The 20,884-nt window shown below is 37.0% G+C and overlaps 1 protein-coding gene across 3 annotated transcripts; it reads right to left on the reverse strand.

Annotated features, from left to right (window-relative positions):
* Positions 1 to 1,771: 1,771 nt before the first annotated feature.
* On the reverse strand, positions 1,772 to 20,698 carry CISD1 (CDGSH iron sulfur domain 1). 3 transcript variants are annotated; one of them, XM_007963406.3, is made up of 4 exons: positions 20,448 to 20,625; positions 13,587 to 13,681; positions 12,478 to 12,683; positions 1,772 to 2,323 (listed from the first exon to the last, which is right to left on the reverse strand). In XM_007963406.3, exons 2-4 carry the CDS (start codon positions 13,624 to 13,626, stop codon positions 2,234 to 2,236), a joined length of 336 nt encoding a protein of 111 aa, XP_007961597.2. In that variant the 5' UTR covers positions 13,627 to 13,681; positions 20,448 to 20,625; the 3' UTR covers positions 1,772 to 2,233. The 3 variants fall into 3 exon arrangements, with proteins under 3 accessions (XP_007961597.2, XP_072875243.1, XP_007961598.2); XM_073019142.1 differs by having other exon boundaries at positions 13,587 to 13,761; XM_007963407.3 differs by lacking the exon at positions 13,587 to 13,681 and having other exon boundaries at positions 20,448 to 20,698.
* Between the last annotated feature and the right edge of the window lie 186 nt (positions 20,699 to 20,884).

Raw genomic sequence — 20,884 nt, forward strand, 5'->3', positions numbered from 1 at the left:
TCTAATTCTCCAAAATGTTTCTCTGTCTCAATTATATGGTCTACAGATGCCTAATAAATGTCTGTTGCATGAAGAGATGAACAAGATTTTTCACATTAGAAACTTCTCAACCTAGTAAAAACTCTTCAGAAGTAATCAGAATATAAATGACACAGAGAAAAAGGATGAAAGCCCCACTTGTCTTGCCTCAACGAAATGAAAAGCACTTAGAAGCATTAAGGTGCTTAGCTAGAACAGTAATTGCACACGATGATTTCTGTGTAAAAAAAATCTCATATTAACCTAACCACACTCACCTTGGTGTTTAGGTTAAATAACCTGAAAATGTTTTAATCATAAATGAATGCTAGTTCAAGAGCATGTAAAAATTTTAACATGACCTTGAAAATACATTTACCTAATTATTTTGGCCTTTCAAAATGCTCAAGATCTATATTTCACAGTAAGGTGGTCATTTATAATTCTGCCATACATATACACACACTCATATAATCCTACAGTTTTGAGAACTGGTACCAGGTTCCCCCTGACATTACAAAAACGCATGACTAACAATATAATTTCAAATTCAAGATAAAGAACAGTCTGTTATGTTAGAAGGATGTCCCTTTATCAGAAACATTGGGAGCTGATGCATTTAGTTTTCTACAAAACAATTCATCTTTAAAAGCATGATTGCTCTGTTTTGCTGACATGTATACTTATTTTAAAAAGGAGGTGGGCAAAGAAAAAATATACCCTAAGAATCTAATAGAATCAGTTTGTAGGATTTTAGATTTTATGATGAATATGTGACTTAAAGACATATCCAAGTTAGTTACACAGGCTTCTTAAAACCACTGTACAATTCTGTTACCAACTTTTATCTACAGTAATACACAAAACTATGTATTTAAAAATAGCCATGATGATATATTACAGAGGAATGTTGATGTCAGGTTTGATTCCTGTCAAGGTAAATGGATTTTATCAAGTACAAACCTGTGATTGACTACTACTGAAAATTCATGTATACTAAAATAAATAATGAAGATGTTTACCAGCTTAATCAATTTCAATTATGTTTGCCCAATTTTCTATATATTTTGCCATGATTTTCCTTCTAACCTATGAAATTCAAAAATCTAATCTCTCTTTAAAAATATTATGAATTATTTGTCTTAACTCCTTTATTGCTAATTATTTTGTTTTTATATTTTCTTTTTTTCTGAATCAACAATGAATGCAATGTTTCTGCTCTGAGTCTTTGAAGAATATTACATAAACAAACACTTGTCTTCAAACTTTTGCTTTTAAGAAGAAGATCACACAATTTAAAAGCCAGTGCTTCATTAGCTAGAATGGGAAAAAAAAAATCTTCCCACGCCTTTGATCTAATCTTGTGACTACTATTTCTGTCAGGATATGTGGCTTAGTGATCAAAAGGCTTGACATTATGTGCTCCAATTCCTTCGAAGTCCTCAGTTCAAATGCTTACCATTCCTTGGGCCAGAATTCTGGAACATTAGATTTTAAGACATTCTTCATGACTAATTTAAATCTAATATCACTTTTAACTAAATTTTCACTATTGGCTCCTTTAATGGAGCCATCTTCATTAAATATCTATGAAGATGAATACGAAGAAGTTACCACCCCTTTATTATTGACCTTACTCATGAAATTAAGCAGAATAACATTCATCAATCATTTTGATCGAAAACTGTGAAAAACAGAAGCCATACTTTCTCAGTGTCATTACCAATGTCAAGAAAATCAAGGTCACAACAGGTCTTTCCTAGATTGTATTAAGAAATTTATATAGCTGAATCACATCATATTTAGTTTCTAGGTTAATATGAAAAGATGGTAATTTTTCTTTGAAACTTACAAGTACAATCTGCAAATACATAATTTTGAGAATAATTTAATATGTTGACTTCAAGATACAACTATAGTCTATGTAAGATACAACTCTATATGTCAATATTTTAAAGAAACGGATCCTTACAAGACCAAAATAACCCACAGGCCACGAGGTTGGTTTTTCCTTTTTTTTTTTTTTTTTTTTTGTTTAAACAAATGTGCACCACGATGTTTCATCAAGACAAATGCCATGAATGTGAAAGCTGCAGTTTGCAATATACCACATTTAGAACCCAGCGAAGGTGAATTAGACAGAGGTGGTAGTCATTCTAATTAAACAATCAGGTAACTTCACGACAAGCTGATGTGCAGCATCAAAAGTGTCCATTTAAGTTTCTTTTTTCTTGATGATCAGAGGGCCCACATTGTCTCCAGTCTCTTCGTTATGTTTTGTGTGAGCCCCATCACAGAATGGGAACTAGGAAGAGAAAGAATGAATGTGAAACATCTAATCTCAAAATCAGTATTATGCTTGGCAGAGTGGAAGGTGATGCTTAATTCACATAACATCACATAAAAGATTTTCTTGGCTGTCTTATATAGGCTTTCTTAAACAGCATATGTAAACTATACTACTTAGTAGGAGGAAGAAATTGACTTGAGCATAATACACCCATCATTTACTGAATTTCACTGTGATTTTGATAAGTGTTGAAGGCCTTTTTTATGTTTATATATTAGTTACATTCCTTTCTAGTGAATATGTCTATTGCCTATTTACTTCTAAGAGTTTAAGTTCATTTATTTAAAATCAATTTGTGGTCAGGCGCAATGGCTCATGCCTGTAATCTCAACACTTCGGGAGGCTGAGATGGGTGGATCGTTTGAGGTCAGGAGTTCAAGACCAGCCTGGCCAACATGGTGAAACTCTGTCTCTACTAAAAATACAAAAAACAGCCAGGCATGGTGGCGAGTGCCTGTAATCCCAGCTTCTCGGGAGGCTGAAGCTTGAACCTGGGAGGTGGAAGTTGTGGTGAGCCGAGATTGCACCACTGCACTCCAGTCTTGGTCTCAAAAAATATAAAAATAAAAAATAAAAAATAAAATCAATTTGCATATTATCCCTTTATTTTTGCAGCAATCTTTCCCAAATCTTTTCATTTTGCTTATTTTTTCATATTCTCAATTTCTCCACTTTCATACAAACATGCCAATATCTCCCTTTTTAACATCATTCACGGAGACAGCTTTCTTCTAGAGATGTGACAAATATAAATATCCGTTCATTTTCATGATTTCACATTTCATATAGCCCATTTGAATCACAGCACACATTATTTTAATTTTGCTATAAAAAACACAATTTTATCCCAGAGTTTCTCAAGGTGACTGGACTATGGACACTTTAAATTTTGATTTCTATTATCATAGTTTTCTGTAGAACACACTTTGCAAATGCTGTTCTAAGATCCTGTTGCTTCAGTATTACTGCAGGCTGTTGCTTCCCACACTAATACCTTTATTCATAATTTTATCAAAATAAATTATACATGTAAAAGCACCTATTTATAGGTTCTATGTTATGTTGATCAGCCTACTACACTGGGATATTTGTATTTTAAACATTTCAGTGTTTTGTAGGGCTAGTTTTCCTTCATTATTTGTCTTTGTTAACTTTATTAAACTTTATCACTTTATTACTCCAGATAAGCTTGAGAATGTTTTTTGCCAAGTCTTAATTTCTTTTGTAGTTTTCATTCTTAGATCTCATGTATATTCTGGTAAGATTATTTCTGTCATATTTTTAAACACTATTATAATTAGTTATTTTCATATCTGAACTCTTGCTATATAAAATCATTTTTAACAAGTATATCCTTCTCTATTATAAAATGAAAAAATAAGAATTTAATAATATTTTACTTAACTCCTCAGGATTTTACACTTAGAAGGTATAATTATCAGTATTTTTTTGTTTCTCTATATTTGTATCTTTTATTTCTGTTTCATGTCAAATGATGAGAGCTAGCAACTTGGTGTTTTGAATGTATCTGTAGTCTAGAATCTAGAGTTTCACTGTTTAGTCTAAGGTACGCTGTTGCTTTGAAGAAGCCTATTCAGAAGAGTAAAGTAAGAGGAGTCTTAGCCTTATGAGTAACAAGTACCTCATTATGTGCAGTGAAGGGAATATAATAGATCAGTGAAACTTGACAATTATGGTATTTAATCTTAAACTTTGATATCCAAAAGTCTACTTGATGTTAATCAAATTTTAATCTATCTGTAAATAATTGCAAGAGGCACTAAATTAGTTAAAAATTACAGAAAAACTCAAGTCACTGGCATATCTTATATTTCCAGATATAAACTCTATCCTGTCATAGAGGGCAGTGTAAATGTAATATATGTAAAGTTTACATTATTTCTTTTTTTGAGGTCAATAAGATGTGGTACACAGTATATTCATATTAGAAACAAGCCCCTGATGTGAAAACATACAGTTAAGCTTTCAGTTTTTTCTTGGCATGGATGAGGAAAGAGGCTATAAAAATTAAACTAAAATGTATCCCACAGCAAAGTACAGCATTTCAAAGTGACATATGTTTAATAAACAAACACAGATGATTTTACAGTGAGTATAAAAGTTTACATTGTAAAGATTCTATTTTTATAAATAGTACACATAAAACACTTTACTGTAAATCCACACAGGCTACATTTCTGAAAAATGAAATATTTCTAAATAACTTACTGAAATGGCATGTTTAACTTTTCTTTTTTAATCTTATGTTGAAAATATTAGAAACTAACATTTTCTCAAATTATTTTCTTCCATACACAGAGTAGGAGAGAAATCTACAGAAAAATATACAAAGAAAATCTTACAAAATATTAAGAAAGTCATATTTCGAAAGTGAGAATACACTTTTTCTAATCACCCAATTCTGCCTAAAAACTGAAACTAGCCTGTTTCTTCATATTCTTAAAAGCAAACACATAAACAAACATTTCTTTAAAAAGCAAGTTTATCCCAGTTATTAGTTAATAAACTTTCATGTGATTAAAGTGTATAAAGCTTTTATGCCTTTAAAATGTAAACTAGGCGTATAATTTTGTTCAGAGACATATTTTTTAATGGTACTTTTTATACCACTTAACCCCAGTTACTGCGTTATGTGTCTTGCTTTATTTCTGACCTAAGCAGGAAAAAGATAATGTGTGGTGGATACACACTTTTTTTTTTAAAAGAGATTAGATTAGATTGCACAGTGGCGCAATCGCAGCTCACCGAAGCCTCAATCTCCCAGGCTCAAGTAAGCCTTCCATCTCAGCCTCCTGAGTAGCTAGGACTATGAGAGCATGCCGTCCCACTCAATTGATTTCTACATTTTTTTGTGGAGACAATGTTTCACTACATTGCCCGTTACATTCCCAAAGTGTTGGAATTACAGGCCTAAGCCACTGTGCCTGGCATTATATACTTTCAAATACAATGTAGGAAGTACAGTAATTTTTACATTAAATAATGTACAAAAATGATAATTTTATTAACCCTTTTTCATTAAAAATTTGAAATTTGTTAAATTGTTTTAAATTATGAAAAAAACACACAAAGAATATTAAATTCAGTTCATGTAGTATTGACACTTAATTTGTTCTAAGATTTCAGTGTTTGTTTATTAACAAATCCTGGAAAAAGTCTACAAACCAAATTTCCTTTAGGTCCAGAAAACATCCTTTTATGTTTTTAACCTAATTTGAACACTACAAATCCCAAATATCTTTAAAAGTGGGGAAGAAAAGGTTAGAAGAAGAAGCCGGAATAAAGGTTTAGTAGAAAAAACACTGGAGATCCTTGCTCCCCACCTGGAAAGCTAGCAATGTTATTTGGATCTTCATAAAAACACAAGATTTCTTTTTAATGGTCCCACATCTCAAGTTATGTCTCTGTTTTGAGGGTAATTCAAGGTAGAAATAAATGCTCCTCTTTGACTTATCTCTTCCACCTGAAACAATTTTCTTTTAAAGACTATCTTCCTTCTCTGAACTTTGTACTTTGTATTAGTTTTGATTTTCTGTCCCAAGGAAGTTGCCTGGCACCATTTTGGCTCATTACCATAAACTGTGCAGAAAAATATGCTTGTTTTGGTTGAGAAAGAAAACTGAAGTAATGAGATTTTTTGAGACTACCCTAGAGATTACGACATTTTACACCATTCTTATGTACCTACTTCAGTAAACCTAAGACAGTAACTATAATATGAAATTAAGATTTTTGTAAGACTGTCTTTATGTGGTCTTTATGTGGATTGGCCAAGGAATGTCACCAACATTCAGAATATCATTTTTATGAAGAAAGACTCAGTAAAACCCACTTCTAAGCCATTAACAGGATGGAGGATTTCTCTTTTTCCCCCAATACCCGCCCCCTCCCCAACAACAACAACAACAACAACAACAACAACAACAACAAACAACAACCCAGGATCAAGCCTACTACCAATGACAAAAGTATCAAACTCAAATCTTCTACTGTAAATGAAAGAAAATGAGTCTAAATATGTCCAGTTGTATTTCATTTCAATTTCAGTTGAGCTCCTGATGTTAACGGGGAAGTCTTTCCTCTCTTTCTTCTTAGTCTGTATTCTTTTGCTGTCCTTGTTTGAACTGCCTCCTAGGTGGCCATAATACAACTCAGCAAATGATGTAACCAACCTGAAGTTGCAGGGAGAGGAATCTAGCAATACTACATCCCATAACCTTCCCTCTTACATCAGAGTCCTTTCATCTTTTTGTTTCGAAAGCAAGACTCTCTCTTCCTTTTCAAGGCTGAGTTTCACATCTGTGCTCTTACTCTCATTTCCTTCCAGCCTTTGTCAAGATACCACTGTCTCAAATACTATTTTTCCCTGTAGTCACTTTAATCATTTTCTCTATACTGGCTCATTTCATTCTCACTTCAAATATGGACAGCCCTTTTGTGAAACACAGTCGGCCCCATCTATATCTGTGGGTTCCACATCCACGGATTCAACCAACTGCTGATAGAAAATACTCGCTAAAATAATTGTATGGGTACTGAGTATGTACACCTTTTTCCTTGTCATTATTCTCTAAACAATACAGTATAACAACTATTTACATAGCATTCACACTGTATTAGATATTATGTGTAATCAAGAGATGATGTAATAATTTAAAGTATACAGGATTATGTGCATAGCTTATAGGCAAATACTGTCATTTTAAATCAGGGGCTTGAGCATTCTCATATTTTGGTATCCATGGGAGGTCCTGGAACCAATCCACGGACACCGAGGGAAGACTGTACTATAAAATAAACCGATTTCTGGTCTGGACACAGTGGCTGACACCTGTAATCCCAGCACTCTGGGAGGCCAAAGTGGGTGGATCACTTGAGGTCAGGAGTTCAAGACCAGCCTGGCCAACATGGTGAAACCTCATCTCTACTAAAAATACAAAAATTAGCCAGGCATGGTTGTGCATGCCTGTAATCACAGCTACTCAGGAGGTTGAAGCACGAGGATTGCTTGAAACCAGAAGGTGGAGGCTGCAGTGAGCTGAGATCATGCCACTGTACTCCAGCCTGGGTGATAGAGCGAGACTCTGTCTCAAGAAAAAGAAAAAAAAAAGCCAAGCCAATTTCTGAAACATCAGATGACATACCAATGCTGGCAAGAGAAGCACTGGACAAAAGGGAGGGATATGTTTTTTAAAAAAGTAATTTCTGCACATTACTAAGAAATCTGATTCATTGGGGTTGAGAAACCTGCTCAAAATGTTACAGAGACATAACAGGTTACTAGTGACTGTACCTTAAGAATGAATTAGAATTGAAGTTTGTATCGCATATAACATTTTTTCCATTGGTAAAATGATGTTTAAATTTTGTTATAAATACAACTGGTTTGTATGAGGGAAAAATTACTGACTATAAACTAAAGGTAGCCACTTAATCAAAGGTATTAATTAGTCTTTGTGAACTGGCATGCAAGTGTGTGACTTGGCACCTGTGTGATAACCTTAGAACCACAGGAATGTGGGGAGTTTCCAAAAGTGTCTGAAGAATATTAACATTTGTTAACTTGGATAATATTCAAAGCAAACTGTTAATTGATTAATGCAGGAATAAGTGCCCAAGATGCAATGAAAATTCAGAACTGACAAATTCAAGACACAAAGAGGATCACTAAATGGCATGAAAGGTAAGTCAGAGGGAAAAAAAAAAAAGGCATGAGAAAACTGGAAATAAAATGACTGGTCTCATTCCCTCTCCTGAAGTTCACCTACAGGAAATGGCAGTCTCTGGCCTAACCATCTGGAAACTCTAAATTGTAAAATGAAAGAATAATCCTGGAATGTTTTGAATTATAAAGTCTAATAAACATTTACACCACTAGTTTGTGTCCATTGGTGATTCTTCCCAAAATATTTGAGATCTTAGTTCATGAAAGCCCACATTTACTTCATTGGATTCTTTGCCCTCTGGGAAAACCGAATCAAAGCAAACACACTTGATCTCAAAGCCAAGCTGTAGTGTTCACTCAAGCAATTATCTTACTTTTCTTTCCATTCACTGTTGCATCTACTGAAAATCTGACATAGACTTCTGTCATTTCTTTGTTAGTTAATTCACACTTTAACTCACTTGGATATAGCTTCTATTCTAATTACTCCGTTGAAATGACACCAAAAGGGGAATTGCTTAATCTAATAGTCTTGTCTATTCACGTAGCTGTCTTTGCATAGGCCAATGTTCAGTACTAAATCTTTGAAACTTTTCCCTCTTCTACTTTGAAGCTGTGGTATTTTTAGTTTTATTCTAACCTCTCTGGCCCATTCCATCTCCTTAAATGGCTCTTGTGCCCTTTCCAAAATGCAGAAAATTCCCCAAGATTTCATATTTAGCCCTTGATTTTTATCCATATCAAAGATCAGTTGCATTCCTACACTTGACTCATCAGTTTTGCTGATCTCTATCTCCAACCCTGATGTCTCACATTTCACGCTGTCTGCTGTGTATTTCCATTCAACTACCACCTCAAATTCGCTCTCTGAAACAGAACTTATAGCTGTCCTGGAAAATTAGCCTTTCACCTCGAATCTCTTATTTCTGTTAATGGCATAACCCTCTTCTAATCCTACATGCTTAGATCCTTCAATGAGCTTTAGTTTTTCTCCCCTAGTCTTTCACACAGAAGTCAGTGCATTTGGCTGATCCTTTCCCCGAAATGTTTCATGTCTGCTCATTTGTCTCCATTTCCATAGCTAGCACCCTGGTAAAAGTATCATAACTCTATGTCTGAAACCCCTGTCAAGGAGCTCCCTATGTCTGGAGTCACAAACTCCTCACATTGTCCTCAAGACTCTCCTCAATTTAGATTTATTCCTTGGGGGGAGGGCAGTACAAGAACCAGACTAGATTCTTTATCCATTTCACCTTTGTTCACAAGTCCTTTCTTGCAGATTTTGAGAGTCTCCAATATATGCAGTTTATTCAAATGCTACCAATTTTTCTCAGAGCAATTTGACTCCCAAGTATATGACTATGCTTTCCCAGAAGATGTGGTCTATTTTTAATTAAGACACAAACAAACAAACAAACAAAACAGAGACTGGGTCTCACCATGTTGCCCAGGCTGGTCCTGAACTCCGGGCCTCAAGTGATCCTCCTGCCTTGGCCTCTCAAAGTATTAGGATTACAGGTGTGAGCCACTGCATCCACCCTTACGGTGTAATTTCTTCCTCTTAGCTTCCATTTATTTAGACCACTTACACTGCATGTACTATATACATCTGTGACATCTGTTTTACTCTTTAATGTTTCTCACGCATGCACATATAGTAGATAGTAAATGAACTACTGAAGATCACTGACTAAAGAACTATAAAACTCCAACTTAGAAATTCCACAATTTCTAGATGTATTACTTTACTATTTTCCAGTAACCCCACTAGTAGTTATCAACAATTCCAAATTCCAAATGAATAGTGCTCTTCATAATTTGTTGTAATGGGTCTATTAATTTTTGGTTTATATTCAATATACTCATCAAGGAGTTTTTGAACAAAATGGCATAACCTAAGTACTTTATCACTGGAATGTACAACAGCAAACCTATTGGGAGAAAGGAGTGAAATATGCTTTCTAGTGTGCGTTCAGTAACCCTTATCTGAAATACTTGGTCATAAGAAAATGGAAAGAAAATGTTTAGGACCAGAAGAGTTTTGGATTTCAGATTTTTCCAACTTTTGAAATGTTTGCATATCCCTAATGAGGTTATCTTTCGGGATGGGATCCAAGCCTAAACATAAAATTTACTTATGTTTTATATATACCTTATACACGTAGCCTGAAGTAATTTTTTTTTTTTTTTTTGAGATGGAGTCTTGCTCTGTTGCCCAGGCTGGAGTATGGTGGCTAGATCTCGGCTCACGGCAAGCTCTGCCTCCCAGGTTCACGCCTTTCTCCCGCCTCTGCTTCCCAAGTAGCTGGGACTACAGGTGTCTGCCACCACACCCAGCTAACCTTTTGTATTTTTAGTGGAGACGGGGTTTCACCGTGTTAGCCAGGAGCCGATCTCCTGACCCTCGTGATCCACCCGTCTCGGCCTCCCAAAGTGCTGGGATTACAGGTGCGAGCCACCGCGCCCAGCCGCTTGAAAGTAATCTCATACACTATTTTACATAGTTTTGTGAATGAAACAAAGTTTGTATACAATGAACCATCAGAAAGCAAAGGTGTCACCATCTCAGTCACACATGTGGACAATCTGTGGTTATCTTGCATCACCATCATTCCCGACTACGAATTTATATGCTACTGATAAGCAAACATTTTCTTGCATGTATTCACATGTGAGTACTTAATAGTAAAAAACATACCATACCATTAATTCAGTTAAAAAAAAAAAGTGCTCCGGGAAATTAAGCAGCATAGTAGCACCACCAGAATACCGACATCAGCAGCTGGGGGGGCCTTTTTTTCCCTTTGGGTCACTGAATTAACTGTGTCCTGTGTGCCTGTGTTTTGACTTCAACTGGTGAACCGTCACATGAGGTCACGTGTGGAATTTTCCACTTGTGGTATCATATCAGTGTTCAAAATATTTCAAATTTTTGAGCCTTTCAGATTTCAAATTTTTGGATTATTTGGATTAGAGAAATCCAAATAAGAAGGTACAGCTTAACCTGTACCTAGTATGTGGCTTCTTCCATATTTGTGACAAGTTATTTGTGAAAATGACCCTCTACTATGGGAAGAGATCCCAAACATAACGTGCTTTCAGAAACAGATACATCATTTTTATTGATTTTTTTGAGGGCCCTTTAACGTCATTTTTGTGTGTGTGTGTGTAAAATCCATTGTATTTTATTTTTTGAGACAGGGTCTCACTCTGTTGCTGGAACACAGTGTGGTGCAATCACAGCTAACTGCAGCCTCAATCTCCTGGGCTCAAATGATCTTCCTGCTTCAGTTTCCTGAATAGCTGGGACTACAGATGCATGCCACCATGCCTGGCTATTTTTTTTTTTTTCAAGAGATGGTCTCACTATGTTGCCCAGGCTGCTTTTGAACTAATGGGCTCAAGTGATCTGCCTCAGCCACTCAAAGTGCTGGGATTACAGGTGTGAGACACCACACCCTGCTGAAATCCATTTTATTTGAATGCTAAGAGTGGTAGTACAGTGTTTATACCATATTTCTCACAACACACCAGAAATCCCGAAGCCATTCGGTGTACAAATCCTTTTGAGATGCTTGAGACAGTATTTTATCAACTGTGGATCGCTAGCTGCCATCATGTCTAAAACCTGCAGGTTTCATAGATGACACTTCCAAAAGGGACTTGATAAAACACAATTCTCATATAAGAAAATAAGATTTTAGGATCCTATATTGTTAGATATTTAACTGGAGGAGTTGCAGCTGAAAGAAGGTATAGGACATTTACCAGGTAAGTTTTTACAGGTAATTTTAAAGAAGTTTATTTTCAAATTTCTAACACTTGTCTTAGTATCCGGTGTTTGAAAGCTCAAAAAAATATTTTACTTCTTTTGCTTCTCTTTGTGATTAGGCTGTACACTTCACTTCCTGGGACAGTGGAAGCTAAGAAATCCTAAGAGCAAATTAAAGGGATTTTCCTCTTTTCTTTGGCCAAGAATATGGTTAAATCTGCCTGAACTTGATGAAGGTACAATGTAATTCTACTGCATACTGGTTAGATATTTTAGAAAATATATTCCTTTAAGAGCGTATGGAAGACAAAGAAAAATAGGATTCAAAAAAAAAAAAAAAAAAAGAAAAAGAAAGAAAGAAAGAAAGAGAGAAAAAGAAAAGGGATATTATAACAGGTCAGGCGTGGTGGCTTATGCCTGTAATACCAGCTACTCAGTGGTTGAGGCACAAGAATCGCTTGAACCCAGAGGTGGAGGTTGCAGTGAGCCGAGATCCCACTACTGCACTCCAACCTGGATGACAGAATAGACTGTCTCAACAACAACAAAAAAGGGATATCATAACAATATCTGGTGACACAAGTCTGACAGAATAATTTAAAAAGAAATAACATTAAAAATGGTACTGTATGAAGGAATGGCTTTCCTCACCTTTTTGGACCTCCAACAACGGCAGTACACAGCTTTATCTCCCAAATCCTCCATGTCAAAAGCATGTACTATCTTGGGGTTGTCTTTCTGGATGTGAAGGTTTATCATAGCTTTATTTCGATGATCTTTAACATAAAATCTTTTGTAAGCTAGATAACCAATTGCAGCTGTCCCAGCAGCAATGGTAACTGCTGCGATCCATTCAACTAGAGCAGGGAAGGAAAAAAAAATAATTATCAAAACCAAAATATACACTAATAGTATCACATGAATGTTCAGAAAATCCAGTTTTTGAGTATTAAGCATCCTAATAGTCCAAGGTTTTTAATGTTAACAAAATGACCAGAAAACACTGGTATAATAGTCCTTTGTTATGACTTTCCCTGGCCCTTACTGAAGCAATTGTGTATTTTCTGCTGAGTGATGACAGCTACATTAAGAAGAAGAAACTTAAAACTATTATTTTAGAGCTGGAGCTAAAAAAAACCCAAAGCTCCATAATCATTTAAAAAATGTTTAGAAGTAGATTTTAAATAACATGTGAACTTGCAGGTACCTATTGCTTAAAAAAAAAAAGAAAAAGCCCTGAAACATAAAAATTCAGATTACAAATAACATTTTGTTATGTTAACAAAATGACTCATTTGAGTTTAAATAGTAAGATCCCTTAGTGATTTTTAAATGATTTAAGTTACCAAAACTCAGTTGCAACTATTGCAGAAAGCTATAAGAGAAATGATACCCAAAGAAACAAACAAAATAAAACCACCTTTAATGTGAAACACTCAAAGGAATATATGTGGCGGGATTCCAGGTTTCAAAGCCATTCTGCATTCAAAAGGCCTTTTTAAAAAAATTTCAAAGTGTTTTCTCATTAAAATAAAAATCAGAATGTACTAACTTCATTTTTTGTAGAAAACATGATTAATATAAGTATAGTTATATTCTCATTTAATAAAATCTAAATTTACTTTCCTATAAAATTCATTTTAAATGTAATGGCAGTATTCTGCTTTCTAATAATAAAAACTGTTTGACTAACAAGCCATCTAGTTATTCTTTTCAAGCAGCTTTTCAAGTCTTTAGAAACTCAAGGGCTTAACAACTACCCCAGCTCCAGGCAATGATGGAGAGAAGAAAGTTCTGCATAATCTGGTTAGCCTCAGCCTCAGAGGAGAGTTGTCTATTCCCAGCATGGAGTGGGCTGCAGGAAGAAGTTGAACAGGGGTCAGGATAAACACACTGGACTCCTTCCCAGCACTTCCTGAGTCAGATCTTCAGTGTCTGAAATAAGTTCCCAGACTATCAAATAAAACCCTAGAGAGATAAGTACAAAAACACACATTCCAAGGCCAAATAAAAACACATAATGAATAATTAGTTGTATAGTTTACTTGCACTATTAAGTCAAATTTCTTATTTCACCATACCTAATAGTACCTTACATAAAACTGGAGCTCAGTCTTCTAAAACTGTAATAGAAAGGATCATTCTCAGCTTCTTGTATCTTGGTCTTCTTTTCTAGTTTATTTAATAATTTAGACTTTATCTAAATTATTCCTGCATTTTGCTCATCTCGTAAGACAGCATAATTTCCGCCTCTTCTGGTTTATCCTCGCTTTCTAATTAACGTGTTCCTTGGATTTTATTTTCAACCACGGTAGTACTTTTCTTAACAAATTAGTTTATACTGTTTTCCTTCCCATAACATTTCCATTCTTTCTTGCTATAATTCCCTAATAAACATTAACATTTCGTCTTTCCCAGGTCCTGCATGACTGAGAAGACAAGTTAATATATCATCTGACAGCTTCAAACCTTTGGCTTCATCAGAAGACATTTTTTAAGTAGGTACACATTATGTGTAGATTTTTCTCAAATTTTAGTGCCACTTCATGGTATTACCCTGTGGTTATTGCAAGCAGGTCTGCAACTTTGCTATGACTTCTAGTTAGATTCATGATCTTCCTTTCTAATGTTATTTACCATGGAACTTTCTTGAGAAAACATTCCCTCTGCCAGGAGCTGTAGCAATCCACTTCTTAGCTAATGGAAAGCCACTCTGAATAGCTAATGTACCTATCACAAAATGGGCTAAAATGCTGCTTTGCATAGTATATGCACCATAACATTTGCTGAACATCGTCTTTAGTACAAACTTAAAGGGGGGCAATATCCTAAAAGAATAAAATAACTTCCTTAATGCCATTGATTTTAGTTATACTTTACTTTTTAGGTGAATTATAAAGTACTTCATAACATATTTGTTGGGATGGCACCCACATATTGCAAAAAGTCCTGAGATCCAAAGAACTACAATTGGCTAGTGTTAATTTGTTTCATGATCTAAAAAGAGAATACTATAGGAATTTCTACTTGAAACCCATCATGATAGGTGAAAACAATCTCTCCTAGTCATTAAAACATTCTTCTTGCATTCTTTTTTCTCATATAATTTACCAACTGCACCCACAGGTGACTTTTCTTTTTAAGCTTTACCTCCCTTGGATTTTGTGATGGTGGGAGAGATGACAGAATAACTGACATGGAAAAGGGTAACACCAAAGGCATCATTGAAAGAAATGGAAACTGACTCCAGATCCCCAAGACTAGCTGCCCCATGGGGGCATCAAAACACACATGGGGAATCAAAACACATACTTTGTGCTCTACCCCCTACTCCCCAGCAAGGGTCACTTGTGACCCTGTGCAAATGTCACAGTACCATGTGTTCAAGCAAAATAGCTTTGTATTTGCTCTGAGGTTTTAAGAAAACAATTCCCATTTCTTTTATTTTTTCCCTTCCCAAATTCTAATTCTCTAATCTCATTAGGGACAAATGCAATAGTTCTCAGAAGTTTAAAAAAAAAAATGTTGCTATTTTATCATTTCATGACTGCAGCCTGAATCAGTCTTTTCTGGCAAAAAGCTGTGGATGCCACTGACAACTCTAAAGGAAAAGGAAATTATACACAGACAGATGGATATTTCTGTTGGCACCTTTCAGATACTGGTTCAGACTTGGGATCTAGAAAAAATCTGGAGCATTCTTTGTTTTTCTCTTTTTTTGGAGACAGAGTTTCTACTGCCCAAGCTAGAGTATAGTGGCGGGATCCCGGCTCCATTGCAACCTCCAACTCCCAGGTTCAAGCGATTCTCCTGCCTCAGCCTCCTGAGTAGCTGGGATAACAGGTATGCACCACCACGCCTGGCTAATTTTTTGTAATTTTTTTTTTTTTTTTTTTTTTTTAGTAGAGACGGGGCTTTACCATGTTGGCCAGGCTGGTCTTGAACTCCTGGCCGCAAGTGATCCACCAACTTCGGCCTCCCAAAGTGCTGGGATTACAGGTGTGAGCCATGGCACTCAGCCCCTGAGCATTATTTCTGCCTCTTCTGGATTACCCTCACTTTTTTTTTTTTTTTTTTTTGAGATGGAGTCTTGCTCTGTTGCCCAGGCTGGAGTGCAATGGCACAATCTCAGCTCACTGCAACCTCCACCTCCTGGGTTCAAGCAATTCTCCTCCCTCAGCCTCCCGAATAGCTGGGATTACAGGCGCTCACCACCATGCCTGGCTAATTTTTGAATTTTTAGTAGAGACGGGGTTTCACCATGTTGGCCGCGCTGGTCTTGAACTCCTGACCTCAGGTGATCTGCCTGCCTCGGACTCCCAAAGTGCTGAGATTACAGGCATGAGCCACCATGCCCGGCCTTCGCTTTTCTTTTCTATAGACATTTCTCAAGGAACAGTTAATTCCTGTAATTAGGTCAAACCCCACCCTACCAGACCTTGTGTAACCGTGCTTTGTATCTACACAAATACCATTAAAGATCACAAATGTTGAGAAAGGTAACACTTCTAATAATTTCTAAATAATCCTCCCATTTGCTTATTCTTCCATTGGCGTACTATTGTATAATACTTGGTTTTCTCTTTAAAATTATTCAGAGAGAGAGAAAACATGGACTTGTTCCCAAACTCAACAGCCTTGTTTATAACCCAATCTTTGGCTTTTTTTTTTTTTTTTTTTTTTTTTTTACCGTGAGCATTATTTTGCTTTAACTTAGAAATCTCTCTCAGCTTCTTTTACCTTAGCCCCTTTTCTGCTCTAAACTGCCCTCTCCAGCCAACCATCAACTGCCATAGAATCATGTTTCTCCTCTTCTGTCAGGAGAGGGGGAGGGGAGCTGTGTTTAAACCTTTCCTTCCCTTAGATCTCCCATAGGCTGGCAGGCTGTGCCTGGTAAATTTTTTTTTTTTTTCACAAGGCCTGGCATATAAGTGGTATTCAATAATGTTGGTTGAGTCAAAAGAAATAATGTATGACTACATTAAATTTGCAATTCCTATGTGCCATTTTTCTGTCCTTACACTGCATTGCTCTTACACTAAATGACTTATCTTTACCTTCTTCTTAACCTGCTGTATCAGGGTGTGGAATTTACTCTCTGATATATTAAAAACAAACAAACAAACAAAAAACTTCAGGCATATATAAGAAGCTATGTTTAAAAAAACTTTATTATGGACCATTTCAGACACACAAAGGGAATACTATAATGAACCCCATTTACCCTCAACTAGCTCTAACAACCATCAATTTGGCCAATCTATAGCTCCAAACTCCCCCCTTATTTTTCTTTTTCTTTTTTTTTTTTTAGACAGAGTCTCGCACCGTTGCCCAGGCTAGAGTGCAGTGGCGTGATCTCAGCTCACCGCAACCTCTGCCTCCCGGGTTCAAGCAATTCTCGTGCCTCAGCCACCCAAGTAGCTGGGACTACAGGTATGTGCCACCATGCCTGGTTAATTTTTTGTATTTTTAGTAGAGATGGGGTTTCATCATGTTATCCAGACTGATGTTGAACTTCTGACCTCATGATCTGCCTGCCTCGGCCTCCCAAAGTGCTGGGATTACAGACGTGAGCCACCGCGCCCAGCCCTCTTATTTTTCATTTATTGTTTATAACTTACAGGAGCTATCCCCTTTATTTTCAGTATGATCCATACATTCCTTTTCAGACAAAAACAAACCCTTAAATAGTGACTTTAAATGACTTGGTGAATTTAGTGAACCAAAACAATATTTTCCTATGTTGAGGTTAAAATGAATTAGAAAATTAGTTTCAATAAAATACACAAGAATATAAAAGAGATAAGAATTTATGAAATGTAATTTTGGTTACAAGCGTTGTAATGATCAGGGTTTGGGATAGATAACGAAATACAAGATGAAGAGACAAATCCCTATGTTGCAACTTGAAGGTAAATTAAAAAAAAGTGATTTCAGGGGAAGGCAGGTTAAGGAAGGCCTTTTAAAATTATCTGGTTTAGTTGGCTTTTTTTTTTTTAAAGATGAGGGTGAATTATGAGTGACTTTAGGCTGAAGAGAAGAAAATCTTCATGAGGCGCTAAATATTTACGAGCAACAGGTATCACTGAGGCAAAGATTTAAGCAAAATAAAACGGCATCTGGAGGACGTGGAGAGAGAACAGCCTAAGAGTTAACATCTTCCTTGCAAACAGAAGGGAAAGGGTTAAGGGTGAAAGCAATCAATGAGTGCTAGAGTTATCAAGGAGCAGGATGATGTTCAGAAAGGTCATCTATTTGGATATGAGGAAGAATCATAAGAGACTGGACAAGTAGGCAGTGAAGGCCACTTAGTACTAGAAAATATAATAAACTAATGGTCTTATCGACCATACTGGTATGAAGAGCTATCTCAGTGATCAGGATCTTAAGAGTATTTCGGTTCCAATCATTCATTCTCATTGCCTCTGTGCAATTCCAGTCCTGGCCTTGTCCCCATAAAATTTTATTTATAAACTACCTTTTATTTTTCTTCTGAAGATGAACAAGAGTTATGCATATATGTACACACTTTATATTTAGCATATACTTATATAGTGCTTACCATTGTCATATATCATTCTAAGCCCTTTATAATTACAAATTCATTTAATCGAGAAGAGACATGGTGTCTTCCCCTCAATGAAAAGATCTAAATTGATTTTCAATCCGTAGGAATAAATTTGGTTTAAAGTTTGAGAGTAGAACCAAACTTGTGTGATCTAAACATTAAAAGTTAAATCGCTTTGACATTCTCTGTCCCTACCCTGCCTACTTACTACTCTATTGAGGAAGGAAGTGTTGATAGAAGAGATTTACACAGGCTTTGGGCCTCTCCCTACAGTCCTCATGACAACTTGTATGATTTTTGGTGAAATAAAAAAGTAGTCATGGCAGGGTGTGGTGTCTCACATACGTAATCCCAGCACTTTGGGAAGCCAAGGGACCAAGGAGAAAGGATGGCTTGAGCCCAGGAGTTCAAAGTTGCAGTGAGCTATGATCACAACACTGTACTCCAGCTTGGGCCACTGAGTGAGACTCTGTCTCAAAAAATAGATAGTAGTCACTCCTCATAACAAAGCTGAATACTTCCAGTTGAAGCCAATAACCTACTTCAGTGATTTCCTATTCCTTAGGCAATGGAAAATGATTGGGAAAGTTGCCTTTGAATTCCTCTATCGTTAGACTTGAAAAACAAAACAAAACAAAAAAACTTGTTTAAAAAAGAAATCTTGCAGACTAGCCTGCAGATAGTGGTAAGTCCTAGGGGTTCACCTGTTTCACATTTCAATAATATGCAACCTAAATAACGTTTAGTGTTCATGTGCATAAAAAGATCCCACATTTTAAACACACATTGTGGAATCTTTTGGTCCACCTCAAACATGTGCAGGCTTCCTGTAAAATTAAAAGTATCAGCGGCACAAGTCACACGAACATCTCATTTCACAAGTCTTACTCCCAAGAGAACAGTTTTCCAAAAAACAAAAACAAAAATCACACCCTATTTTAAATGCACCAAGCTGCCTCTATTAAAAAAGTCTCAAGATAAGTATCCTTTAATATAATTTTTGCAAATAATAATCTCTATATCATTAGTAACTTCGAAATGTCATGGAATATCACCCTTACTTAGCCAGGTAAATTTTGTCAACAGAAGTGGAACTCTCCAATTTTTGGAAACTACCTATTAAAAAAGTAGGGCTCAAGTTAGTAGGGACTTTACATTACCTGGCACTACAGATGCTCAATATTTACTGAACGTTTTTTTAATTAACCTCTGGACAATCTCTTTGCCTTTACTCAAAACCTTGCGAAGTGGTGGTTTATAGAGGGGCAAGGATCACACATACCGTGTGTCTGGTACACAGTATTATATTAACAACTATAACATCACCAAGAATGGTTATAAAGTGAAACTCCACACTAAATGACTGCTTATAAAGTCTCCTAATTTTATTATAAGGGACTGTCTGCGAAATACTGTTTCCAAACGCTAAGTACTAGCACTGGGGAAAGAAGACTCTGAAAGCTGAAGGTTCAACGAAGGCGGGTTTCAATTCTTTATCCTGGACTACTGCCACCGAGTGCCAGATGCCAGGGGCATAACAAAAAACCGGGAAAACTGAAGACCTCGGATTGGGTTTCATCCCTGGAAAAAAAAAATCTGCAAAACTAAGATGTGATTAGTCATGCAATGCTTCAGGATTGCAGGAAATCGACGTTGTGGCCCGACGCTGACTGAAACAGAAGGGTAAACAGGTTTGCTGTTGTTTTCTCCCACCTTTTCTTTCTTTCCAGGCTCTGTGACTTAAGGATATGAAAGCGTCTTAGAAGAGAACAAGAAAAGCTAGCGGCGCGGTCATTTGGTGTTAAGGTTTGGCTAGTTGGGGAAAACGTGGACTCTGGTCTCGCATGGCCCCAAACCATCAATCCATCCCTGACCTCGCCCCCTTTCCCTATCCCGGCCGAAGCCCGCAGCCGGGCCGAGCACTTGCCCTTCTGCATCTCAAGGTTATTGGACCGGCGGGCGTGTAGGGCAGCGGTAAAACAACCCAGCTGAGCTGCGGGCGCAGCAACCGGTGAGCCTCACTACCCTCACCCGCTCCCAGGCCCCACTTCACCTCGTACGCTGGAACTGGAAGTCAGACTCATGGCGCCGTCGCTTGCAAGGCGTGTGCACTAGGATACCGAGCACAAACGGGTTCGCGCGGCCGGCAAGACTAAAGGTGCCAGTGCCGTACTAAGGGCACCGACTCCGCGCTGCTACCGCGCAGGCGCCGCGGCGGGTCGTAAGCACGTGTGTGAGCTCGACCCTGGTAGGTGCTGAGCATGCGTGGAGCTGTGCCCTGGGCCTTAAGGAAGTCTGGACTCCGGATTTTGACAGCCACGGGAGCGGGGAGGAGGAAAAGACTTAGGTAGCAACGGAGTTTGCGCAACGCCGAGGGGCGGGGCCCTGAAGCGGAGGGGCAGGGCCCTGGGATTAGGGAATCCAGGCCAGATTTTACGTCTCTTCCAGGTGTGTGGGCTTCTGGGGACAGAGACAGGTGTTAATAGGACA

The sequence above is a fragment of the Chlorocebus sabaeus genome, chromosome 9, assembly GCF_047675955.1.
Source record: "Chlorocebus sabaeus isolate Y175 chromosome 9, mChlSab1.0.hap1, whole genome shotgun sequence".
NCBI classification, from domain to species: Eukaryota; Metazoa; Chordata; class Mammalia; order Primates; family Cercopithecidae; genus Chlorocebus; species Chlorocebus sabaeus.

Excerpts from the sequence above, each read along its gene's own strand:
- CISD1 (XM_007963406.3), bottom strand. The coding sequence starts at position 13,626 with ATGCAGAACTTTCTTCTCTCCATCATTGCCTGGAGCTGGG. Across the intron at positions 12,684-13,586 it reads CATCATTGCCTGGAGCTGGG|TTGAATGGATCGCAGCAGTT; the intron begins GTAGTTGTTAAG and ends TCCCTGCTCTAG. Across the intron at positions 2,324-12,477 it reads GTTGTTGGAGGTCCAAAAAG|TTCCCATTCTGTGATGGGGC; the intron begins GTGAGGAAAGCC and ends TTCTCTTCCTAG.